Source organism: Aptenodytes forsteri, unplaced genomic scaffold (assembly GCF_000699145.1).
Source record: "Aptenodytes forsteri isolate BGI_AS27 unplaced genomic scaffold, ASM69914v1 Scaffold53, whole genome shotgun sequence".
NCBI lineage: Eukaryota > Metazoa > Chordata > Aves > Sphenisciformes > Spheniscidae > Aptenodytes > Aptenodytes forsteri.
Genome location: NW_008795909.1, coordinates 14423727 through 14436324, shown reverse-complemented (window position 1 = coordinate 14436324; position 12598 = coordinate 14423727). Strand labels below are relative to the sequence as shown.

Below are 12598 nucleotides of genomic sequence, written 5' to 3'. Positions count from 1 at the left end.
TAGTAAGACCACAGTACTTACTTAGCCATGAGTTTTGCTATTCGATGACAGTCATTCTTGTCGTAAAACCAGATACTGTAAATCGACACTTGAAAATAAGAAAAAAAGGCAAGTGTAAGACAAAGGTTTAAAAAAAAAAATTAGATCAAATCAATAGGAAAAAAGCAAAAAGCCAGCAGTCCATTAGATCTGCAACATATGAATTACCATCAATTTCCACTCAAATATTCTGTGTGTAACCAACTACTATTTATAAAGTAATCAGAAAGAGCACATGTGCAAACACAAATACAACTTCAGTCAGATTAAATGCAAGAACTACAAAATGTTGATACTGTTTGTAAATAAAAGTGGCAGGAAAATGAAGTTTTAACTACCAGTTGCCTTCTCACTACAGTTGCAACCTTCTGTTTTGAATTACTGATTTTACCATTTAAACTAGGCTAAAGAATATCCACTTTTTTTTTAAACACCCATTTTTAAATTTGTCAATTTTTGAAGCTCAACAAAAATATTAAAGCTTGAATTACAGTATGATGATTCAGTCAGAGGCTCTCTGAAAGGTTCCCTCTCCAAATTATTTTCATAAGAGAAGTAATTGTATATGAAGGAAGCAGTACCAAAGCTCCAATCATACTGTCACATTCATGGAGCAGCTTAAAACTAGATTCATATTGAACCCTACTCTTTGAAGGTATCAAGGACAAAGCAACAAGGGCAAAAGGGTTCCAGCTCAGCAAGACTAAGCCCCTTTCTGGCTTTCAGAATAAGTAAAATTCCACTGAAAGTTGGCAGAGTTAGAGCCTGATCACTGAGCTGAAAGGTAGCCCATCAGAGGGAGAAACTTCGTCAGTAGTGCCATGTACTATTTCTTCAACAGCAATCCCACTTCAAAGAGGCCATTTTTACCCACACACATGCTCATCTCCTCACTGTCCCCACAGTTGTGCCAATACAAGTCTGCAGAACTCTTTTCAGAATTGTATTTAATCCAACCCACAAAGCAGGTTATTTTAAATCTTGGTTCACCTATGAAGTTTGTCAATGCATAGTGTGCAAGTACATCAAAGGCAACTGGACACTTTACGTATGTTACCATTAAAATATTTTCGTTTCTGAAAAGACACTTTTAGCCTTTTAAAACTCATCTTTATACTGCAGCTCATGCCAATGTTTTTATGAAGTTGAAATCATTAACTGGTTATAAAAATATGACTTAAAGTGAACAAAAGGAATGTTTGGGGGAAAAAAAAAAATACACAACCTTTTCCAGACAGATGTAGATTTTTATGTCAATGTGAAATCCTTTCCTCCCCCTGCCCCCCCCCTTTTTTTTCCTTCTCAAAACACTCAAAAATCTCAACCAGAGCCCACTGAAAATTATTTCAAGCCATGGTAAAGAGGGCAATTATTGAGCAAATTTTTTTCCTAGACCTTCCAGTTATCCTAGGCTTACTGTGCTGGACCAAAACCCTCAAAGAGTCATGCCCACACCTCATTTCTGTAACAATATCCTAAGAAACTGAAGTTCTGCTTTGCTTCTTTTTAATATATTTTATTTAATAACAACTATATTCATTTGGGTGTTCATTTCTTTAGAAGTTACAGCTTAAGTAATAGACAAAGCTTTTCAAGTCATAAACAAAGAAATAGATACCGCACAATTTAAGGAACTTTCTTCTTACAAAAGACATAAGCCAATAAAAAAAAGCATTTCATACATGTAGCCAATGCTTAGGAAATATTTATTAATATTTACAGTTTAATACAACTGGATTGTCTACTGCATAGAAACCTGAAGAATGTTTCCAGTTTGAGCTACTTCTTTAGTCATGTAGCATATTTTAACACTGAAGAAAAGCTCTTTCCCGTCCCTTACTTCATTATCAGACAAACTGCCAAGAGAAGAAAGCTTCTTCAAAAGCATACTTGCTGAAGAACTGAAGATAATGATATCTTAATGGGACAAATGATAAAAGTCACACTCAATTCTGCCAGAAACAGGCCTACACAAGACAAGAAGTAGATCCAAATCTCAGTTTGGTGTACAGAGTATCAGGCTTTTTTCCACTTTGTACTACTGGCAAGCAATCAGAGGGAGTCACTGCAAAACTTTAACAGTATTACAAAGATGTAAAGCAGATTATGAACAAGTAAACTTGGGCATTAACTTAGATATGGTCCAACAGGCTGGAATGTTTACCTTCCTCTTTTCAAAAGAGAACTCATTTGTACTATCAGATCAGTCCCTTACCCCAGAAGTATATGTGTGTGTCCCAACTGCATTACTGTATTTGATGTATTTCTTACATGCATGCAACTCTAGCTATGAACATCCTTTTATTAAAAACAGAGTTGGTACTTACCAGTTCTTTTCAAATCTGTGATCTTTTTACTACATCCAGCATAAACATTAACTGAACAGTCATATGTCTAATGGCCTATCTTTCTACTGCAGTTCTTTTAAGAGTTTCATCCAACAGAAGCCACTAAGTTACGTGACTCATTTTTCCATCTAGTTCAACACTTTCCATCCAGCTTTTCTACACTCTATGCCGGGCAGCATCTTTAGTAATCAAGTAGAAGCAGTTTGTAATCATCATCAGCAATATCTTTCAGTTGGATTCACGCTACGTTTTGACACGCATGAAGTCATGAGTAACCCATATCACAGACAAATAAGATTTCATAAAATTAAAAGAAGTCATCAATTATCTTTATCTACATTCTTTGACATATGCCATTTTTATTAGAAACACTGACCTACAAATATTTATCTAAATATGTAACACAACTTCTCTCCAAACTTGACTGGATCAACCATTAAAACTTGATTGAAATTGCTATGGGAAAACAAAGAGATTTTGAGAAAACAAAAGCATTATGGAAGTCTTCCTGCTCAAGCCTAACAGCTGGATGACACCAAAAGGAAGGTCTTGGTCTCTTCTACATTGTACTCCCATTGCTTCATGGGGCAGTCAGCTTACTGTTCAATGCTGCCCAGTTAGCAGATCTGAATTAAGAGTGGGGACAGCGAAGTGCCACAGTGAGACAGAAGCCTCACTCTTTGGCAACATAAAATGAAGTTGCATCCCAAAGCTGTAGTTTCACTTCAGTTTTTATTTTAAGTAAGCAGAAAGAAGCAGTGTCACCACTTTTACGTTCTCACAACTTTGCCATTAACTCATTCTACCCCAACTCACCCCTTGCCCTTATGTCAGCTGGATACATTTTAGTCCAGACCAGTTCCTTGACACTGTTTGCGCATCAGCTTCACAAACATGCCATCTGGCACAAGAGAGAGGGCAGAAACAAGAAGCTGGGGGCAGCACAGTAAGGCAAAACCGTTCAAAGCTGTAGCCTGAGAATGCTATGCCAGAAGAAGTGTACATGGGACTCATCAGCACTGCCAGTTTCAGAGATTCCAGACACTATCGCTCTCTTGCCTTAGGCAGTTTAGCCATTTGTGCAGATATAGCTTCATCTCATTCAAAAAGATGATCTGTTTAGAAGTTACCTTAACTAGTTGGAAGAGCTGGCAGAAGAGAGAGAAAATTTTTATTTTATAGTTCCAATTTAGACGTTGCTATACAATGAAGCAGAACAACTGGAAGTGGAGGACAACAACCTTTCAAACTCTCTCCGGAAAGAAAGGACTTGTATTTTGAAACCCATCCTATAAGGTAATCATGGAAATCAACCCAATCTCGCTCCCATAAAGAAAAGTACATACATGCATCATTTGCATATGGTATATGCATAATTTTACATTTCAAATAGAGTTTAAGGCAAAAGCATATAAAGCAACCTCTCTCAAAGCTCATATTTCTTCCAGTAGCAAGTTTAGCTGAAATGCCGCCTCTCCTCAGTCAATCTGCTCTAATATCTTCTTCACTGAGATTCCTCATTCACTATTCATATTTTCCTCAATTTAAATATTAGCCTGCCACATAGATTTATAAATTATTAGAATTAATTTAAAAAGTCCCTCCCTTTCATATGGTTTTAATATCTAAGGCCATTTCACAAATACAGTTCACAGCACAAACCCACAAGCAGTTGCACTGGAGAAATTCAGCAGGTGGCACACAGCATCCGAGATCAGGAACACTTTAACAAACTGCCATCTGACAAAGTACAGTGTGGAATGAGAGGGATTACTACTTTGCAACACTGAACCAGCGCGGAAAACCCCGTCCAGTTAGAGTGCCATCTTTCAGGTCAAACAAAATATTTTTAGAACTTCTTAACAGCTTTCAGTGGTTCCTCCCCTCCCCCTAGCTTGCATTGCTTCTGCTATAAAGGTATCAAGAACAGGCTCCTTTCTTATCTCAGACTAAACCACTGGGTTAATGCGCTTGCTGGAGAGCCATTCAGCTTCGGCAATCGCACAGATATGTTATACTTAATGCATTGCCAGCTGGGAACAAAGGTGATAATGAGAGACTTTCCTTACCAGTAAAGATGCCCTGTTTTGAAACCAGTCAGGAGCTCTTTCAAAGAATTTTAAAAGCCATTTGAAATAATGCAACATTTTGCTTTTGCTGTTCTGAATACAAGTTTGTTTAATTAATGATAATACAAGTCCAGAAGACAGTACTTTGTAACTGAGTTTTCCACTTAAACATATAAAACCTCTCCAAAATCCATTATTTTTGTTTTTCTAACTCCTATCCTTGGACAGGAATAAGCAGCAAGTAAGAAAAAAAACCACCAAAATACCCACACCAAACAAGGACCATTTATTTTAATACCCAAGTTTTACGCTTAGCATCTGTCTTTTCAGCACCATGGAAATCAATCTGCCTGACATCCCAAGTGAACTAGCTTGGATTAAAAAGCCTTTTAATCAAGACCAACACCACCGATACAGAGGGAAAGTTATAAACGAGAAAGACTTAGAAGAATACTTCTTGCAGACTTTAAGCGGTAAGTTGGCCATTGCTTAAAACTTTGACTAATTTTCCTCTATTATTAAGCAAACTATCAACTATCGGCTCCAAATTCTCACATTAGATTGAAAGAAAGTACCGAACTTTCAGATCGGACTATTATTACTGCTACTGGCAGAACTGTATGCATTTTTTTAAACAGAGTTTAACATACTTTCACAAAACACAGACAAGAGGAAACAAGCTTAGGTTCATTGGAAAAAAAAAAATAGGTCAATGGGATTCAGTGCTTCATGAACAAATACTCTGAATACTCTAAATGTGCATGCATCCAGAGGGAAAGTTAGACAAGGATCAAATGTACCCAGCAACACATATTCCAGATTAAGCAATAATAAATAGCACATTAAGTATGAAGTATAATCTAAAAAATTCTACCTTTTAAGAGAAATTATAAATTAAAAATGTTACATTAAGTCAAACAATTTCTTTTCATTATGGCAATTTCTTGATTTGTTCACCTTTGGAGATATTTGCTTTCTTTAATTCTTTCCAACAATGAAAACTAGAATACATTTTTTTCTATTTACCACTGTAACTGGTATAATGTCCACAGCCTCTTAGTCACACCCCCTGCCATTTTTGCTTTAGGACCTGATGCCTCATGAATAAGTGGTGTAAGTTTTCAGGCAGCATTATATACAACTTTTAAAGTAGACATAGCCTTTCTCAAAATTTTGGGTTTAAGTATTCTTTTGGGGCTTGAACTGTATTATGTAGCCAGAATGACTTTGAGAAAAAAATTCTGGAGTTGGGAAAGATTTTCCCATTAACACTGAAAATATTAAAAAGATATTCTTTCCTGAAAGAAAAAAAAAAAAGCCTCTAAATGTCTTAACAGAATAACGAATAACAAATTGACCCAAATGTCTTCCATGTCACTCAGTGAACACAACAAAAGGTAGATATAAGAAAGGTACTGTATCACTTGGTCTACACTCCTTCCAGAATACCCATGAAAGACTCCTTCCTATACCACCCTGCAAAAACGAGAGGAAAACCCCCAACAACTATGAAAGATAAGTCAGGCCTCCTTTCCCATGAGAATAGCATGGCAATTACCTAGTCTGGTTCTAAGAGTTTTCTAATGAAAGAGTCTTTCTGCAATTGGATAAAGGATCTCATGCCTACAGCTTAACAGAGGTAAATTCCAATATGCAGCAAACTAAAGATTCCGTTGTATATTAAAAATAAGTATTTGAACAAATCAAACCATAAAAGAATGGTAAAACCCACCAAAAATATTATGACCTAGCATGACAGGCAAAGCATTCTTATAGCCTCCAGCCTAGTAAAAATAATGTTTCTATACTGCTTGCAAAGTTTCTCATATAACTTGTTAGCGGCTCTGCATAGACTAGAGTACGTCACTCGATATACTCAGAACAGCTCTCATGCCATTTAAGACAGAAATGCCAGAGATCTGATCTGGTATACCTAACAGGCTTTGCCCTTATTATCTTCTTAAGTCAAGACAGAATCCCAGAACAAAATGAAAACGTGAAGTTTATAAAACAGTAGTATCATATTCAGTTATAAAGATTGTTGACATGGAACCTTCCCCAAATACGTGGTGGCATAATTTTGCTTTGATCATCTTCTACTATTTCTACCATGCCCTGGGGAAGCGTAAACCACAATTTGTCATTGATCCTGTCACAACCTAAACATACAGGCACAAAATATGCTTGTCTCTGCCAAACAGCAGTATGAATAAACATCATTTTAGGTTTTTATCAGGTAGTCTGAACCATTCCCCATTTGTAAGCTAAGGAAACAGAATCCTCAGTTCAATCATTCAGCAATCTTAGTAGGACAACTGATTCTTAAGAGTTTCTAATGATCACAGTAGATTTCCTCAAGCAGCATACAAAAAAACCCCCCCACTCTACAAGAAACAGGGCTGTTGCCAACACCCTGTATAAGAGGTAGTTTTTCCTTGCACAACCTAGCAGTCCATCCTCTTTCAGTCATTAAAGGATCTCAGAAGAAATTCACATTAAGCCATTAGAGATACACCACATTAAGCCCTTAGAGATACACATTACATTAACCACTGGCTTAAAACTCCTATTTGAATTAGTCCCAAAAATGCAAAGGTTTTTCATGCCAGCAGGCAGCTGAGCAGAAGCGGACACCCTTCTGCATGAAAAGAACTTGGGCAAGAATCCCCTAATCTACCCATACAAATAAAACATATACCTGTTGAAATTTGTCTACAAATCCAAATCAATCCTGAAGGCTTTTCTGGTTTGTTTTTTTTAAAAAGTTTCATGAATACTATGCAGGTAGAGGCAAACAGCTTTAACACTGAACATTTCAATCATATAATTTGTTGGGTTTTTTTTTTCCTAACTAATTCAGGGGACAGAGGTCAGAAAATTTGGGAAACTGCATGTACAGAAGAAAATCCAAAACACAACAACTACGTGCAAAATGTAAGGGAGTTAGCGGTGCTGAAATCATAAGGAATAAAAAGCTTAGATGCTGTTTTCTATGCTTTTAAGCTTGTATTTGAAAAAGGTGCACACTAGCAGAGCACACAAAAACTGATCTGCTGCTTATCTGTGGCCCTCGGGGAAATAACTAATGACATACTAACTACACTGAACATTTTCAATTTGCAATCAGTGTAGACTGTTTCTGGACATGCTACCACCCTCTTCCAGGAGACAGAACAGAGTGAGGAAATAAAAGATGGTTTCCGACCAAAGTCTTTTAAAACGACAATGGGAAAGATGTAAGAGGAAAAAAAATCGCTCTTGACTACTTCAGAATGCAACTATTTCCCATATCAAGTCTATAATATTTTCCTTGCTTGCCTTTGTATGAGTTTCTTCCTTCCTCAAACTTTTCTATGTCATGTCTATCCTAACTCCAAAGAGCCTCCCACAGATCTTACACAATAGTGTCCCATAGGAAAAGGAGAGCTTTTATCAATGAGAGAAAGGCATATAATTAGCTTTAGGGGTTTCTAATGAACTCACACACAGCCTACCTTCTCTGATTGCTTCCTTTAAGTGATCCTCTAGACACTCCCACTAGCATACACCATGGTAATTCCACAGCAGCTCCTGCTTCTTGATACCATCAGCAGTTCCAACAAACAAATCAATCAACTTCCTGCTTCCCTTATGTCACCAATCTCACAATTGCAATTCTTTCCTCTACTGCCACCTCATCAGCCATCCTACCCCTACCACCATCTACAGCTCCTCTTCCTTCCAAACCAAGCAACCCGCTTAAACATCCAACTCAACGCAATATTTTTCCCCCCACCTCCTCCTCCCAATTTCTTGCCAGTCATTTACTTCCCTAATCTCCCAGACTTCTCAACTTACTGACAAGTTTTGACTTATTCCTCTCAATGACACTTATAGAAGGAAGACTGCTAAGACTATTCAACAGAGGAGACCACCTACGTTATACTGTTCTTTGTCACCATAATGGAATCTATCCTACTCCCCACAGAACCTAGAGGCTTTCCAAGGGGGAAACAGGAAGGGATTAACATTTGACTGTTCTTTTAGGTACACTGAAGCATAGCCAAAGCAGTGTTCCTATCTGTAATTCAAGAGGACAATCTGATAGGAAGAAGACATGGTGTGGAGGAAGTACTGTATCCAGACAGCATAAAGGTTCTCTGAGTAATTCAGTAAGGGGAACCTGTCACTAGACAGCAGCAAACTAGTTTCGAGAACTTTGTCTAGAAAAGAGGACCTGAAATGATACCTTTGTATCAGGAGGACCCTCTGCTCTGTGGGGTGCCTTTTATTTATCTACTTAACCTAACGTGAATTGCATATACACATATACTCCCTCTTCCTCTCTTTAAGGGCTACATAATTTATACTTTGAGCTCTTTGGACTAACAGGATTTTTAGCATGTACCTAATTGGAACACAGTACACTGGGACACTGAAGCTCAACTGATGACCCAAAACACTACTAGAATTCAAAAAGCAGCAAGAAGATACTGACTGTTTCACCGCTCATCTGTATAACGACTATCCCAACGCCCAGACTTGCTAAGTCTAGACATTGCATATACACATATACTCCCTCTTCCTCTCTTTAAGGGCTACATAATTTATACTTTGAGCTCTTTGGACTAACAGGATTTTTAGCATGTACCTAATTGGAACACAGTACACTGGGACACTGAAGCTCAACTGATGACCCAAAACACTACTAGAATTCAAAAAGCAGCAAGAAGATACTGACTGTTTCACCGCTCATCTGTATAACGACTATCCCAACGCCCAGACTTGCTGAAGTCTAGACTCCAGGAAATTTAGTATAGACATCTATCTCTTGAGTCCAAAACCTATTGTAGAGAAAGAACCTTCAACCTAGAGCTGAGCAATTTTCTCAACTTCTTCAGGCAGCTACTGATTAATATTTAATTTTTCACTGGCAAAAGAGGAAGCCCTTAGAACCGTTCTTGGTGTTAAATACTTTCAAAATCTATCAATCTTCATTATTCTTTCATAGTTTTTTATTAATGCTATAGCACTGCATATATGTTTAGATTAAACCTATCAGATAATTAATTAAAAAGAACATAGCAATATTTAACTTTGTTAGTATACCCTCTTTTTATTGAGAGCAGGTCATCATAATATAATAGCACAGCTATTTAAGTAAATCTAGGACTGCAGACAGAAAACATCAGACATTTCATTGGAACATGCCCTATTACATTATACTTGAAACAGACACCACAGTAATCAGAAATGGTCTAGGTTATAAAACAGAACATGAAGTTTATATGGATTAAAGAAAGTTATACTCACAGCTAGCATTTCTGTAGAGAAGAAAAGGTTCATGGAGCTGAAACTCCAAATCTTTATTTACTGGTTCAACCAGGTTGTGCATGTTCAGTCGATTCACTATCGTAAAACCGTGATAAGGAGAAGCTGACCTATTGTTTCAGTTAAAACAAAAACAAGGATTAATACCTTCATCAGCGTATACGATTTTCTGAAACAGTTATGAATTAATCTTCAAATCTTCAGTGCTTTATTAGGTGAAGCTTTAGCAGTCCTGAAGCTCTAATAGTTGTTCTTCTATGCCATTTCTTGGCATGCCAACTAATTTCAATTTAAAACTACCCTTACCTCAAAGTAGGATTAACATTACAGTTCTACACTGCTAAACTGCTGAAAGATGTGCCTCAAAAAAAATCTATTCAAAACAACTAGGGCAGGTCCAGGATTAAAATGCAGGTGTATTCAATACTTCACATAAGATAGTTTTCAGGCATTTTAGAATCTTTTATTAGAAGACAAAAAACCAAACCACTTATGGAGCAACATTTACCCCACTGTAAATAGGTACAACAATGGAAAAAGCTGTTAGCTGAAATAACATGAAATACACTTAGAGGGGAACCATAAGCAGTAATTTCTTCCTAATGGGAGACTCTTAAAATGAAGACTTAACCCAGTGTCCTCAAACTAGATGTTAAATTATTCAAAACTGTATTGCTTAGTGAAACAATTTTTATTATCTAGATTTTTGCTAGACACCAGGTGGAAAAAGAAAACATCAAGCAAGCAAGCACTGGAAGTTCAAGATAGTTTTAGAACTGTTTTCTCTTGCTGCATGAATGTCATGTCAGCATACTCAACTGTGCCTGTAAGCAGCCATATAACCAACACAGCAGCATGATGAAGGCAGGCTAAAAATAGATATAATTAGCTAGCAAATGTTAAAATTTCTGTAACAATGTAGCCACCTTTACCGAATGATCAACAACAAAATCTGTTAAGAGCTTCTAAGAAGAGCACAAATGATCCTTACCATCACAAGTTAGTCTTTTAATGCGCCTAACAGAACTTACTTGAAATAATCAGCTAACCACACAGAAACTTTCTTGCTTAGTTTTTTGGTTTTTAGTTTGGTTGGCTTTCTTACGCTAAGTATTTCCAAGCTTGGAGCTCAAGTAAAATAGACAGGAACTGGTTATTAGTATCCCTTCACAGTGCCAGGATAAAATATTGTAATGACCTAGTCTATAACAGTCTGTCTCAGGACAGGTTAAGTCTGCATTATTTGTATTTCTTAGATTCAACAGTGTTATTTCATTGTTAGATTTTTGATTTGCCTGTAATTTAAAGCTTAAATCCATGCTTGGTTTTATGCGCTGGTTCTCCCCCCTACCCCTTTCCCCCATCCCGTATAATTGGAAATTTCTTTCATGGTTTTGATGAGGAAATCAAGTAGCCCCCAAAACTATACACTAACAGATCTCCAGCTTTTAGGCAACTTTGTCCATTTACATGAAATTCTGCCTTTTCCCGACAGTAAGTTAGGACAGATTATTTAATTTGTCATCTGAATTGTTTTCATAATCAACTTTATGGATTTTAGGGGACAAAGGAAGACTCAGCATTTAACAAACTCAATACATTAACAAATGCTATTAGATTAACAAAATAAGCTCAATAAACTAGGTTTTTGTGTGGATACATATGCAGCGTTCATCAAGTTTTATGATTTTTCAGCAGTACTTTTAGGTGCTTTTGACAGAGTTATTCACCAATGTGCAGAGCTTATTCTTTTCAAATGAGTATACAGATGTTAACAGCTGGACAAATAAGTAATTATGAGTTTACTAGAAGCAGTAAATCCAGTATGAAAGCTACTTATGAAGCCCTCTAAGGTTTGTTTTCTTAAGGAAGGAAAATGAACCCCCACTCCCCCCCCCAAAAAAAAACCCCTTACCTTTTGTACACAAATAAGGTCCCTTCTATGTCGGTTTTCTCCTACAAGAGACAGCAATTGCATTTAAGGGATATGCTTGTTCACCCAGTTATGTAGCTTTTGTATAGCATTTTAATTAGAGAGATTTACAATATCGTTATCTTCCCATGAGGTCTGACATCATAGGACTAAAAATATGATCTCTTATTTCCAGAAACTACCTATTTTTTCTTCGTAAGATTAGGAAACTAAACCCATTTCCAGAAGATTTTGTTCATGCTATCAATCTGATGATGTGATATACAGTATTCTACAACCTTCCTATGCTGAGCCTGATGGGTCAGAGCTGAACACCTTTCACACAACTCCTTATATTAAATATGGACTACAGCCCATTAGTCTGCAAATAGCAGATAGGTTGTCTTCCACAGTGTTACTTAAAGGACAGCAATGACAGCACAGCCAACAACAAAACAATAGAACTACGGACCGTGGCTCTGTTTCATACTTCAGTTTTCAAAGCAACCTTTACCGTGTGCTTGTGACCCACAAGCACAGAAAGTCGTGTACAGCTCCGGTGCTGGATATGACAATGTGAAATTCCACATATTTCCATTTTTATAGTTTTGTGATAAAACCGGCAGTCAAGCAAAAACTGCGTTTTAATGCAATGACGAATACTAACATTTCTCAAGCCCCACTCTTCCTACATTAGGGCTCTGTTCAACACGCATGAGCAACAATTACAATTTAAAAAAAAAAAAAAGAAGTCAACCCAGCAACGGCCACCAAGAGCAAAAGAAACCTCGAGCCCCACAGCTGCTTCGGTCACAGCGACCCCCAGTAGGTGAACGACGCTGTGCCGCCCCGTGCGCAAGCACAGGCTCTCCTCTCCTCTCCTCTGGCACAAGCGCCCTTCGGGGTCGACACCTCCGCCG

At 37.3% G+C, this 12598-nt stretch overlaps 1 protein-coding gene across 1 annotated transcript in view; it reads right to left on the bottom strand.

Moving 5' to 3' along the window:
- DCP1A (decapping mRNA 1A) overlaps positions 1 to 11720 on the bottom strand; it is a 37039-nt gene extending 25319 nt beyond the window's left edge. The window contains exons 1-3 of the mRNA XM_019473471.1: positions 11682 to 11720; positions 9749 to 9876; positions 22 to 88 (exon numbers count right to left, since the gene is read on the bottom strand). Coding sequence (XP_019329016.1) covers positions 22 to 88; positions 9749 to 9830 — 149 coding nt within the window. The 5' untranslated portion in view covers positions 9831 to 9876; positions 11682 to 11720. The remainder of the gene's footprint in view (positions 1 to 21; positions 89 to 9748; positions 9877 to 11681) is intronic.
- Between the last annotated feature and the right edge of the window lie 878 nt (positions 11721 to 12598).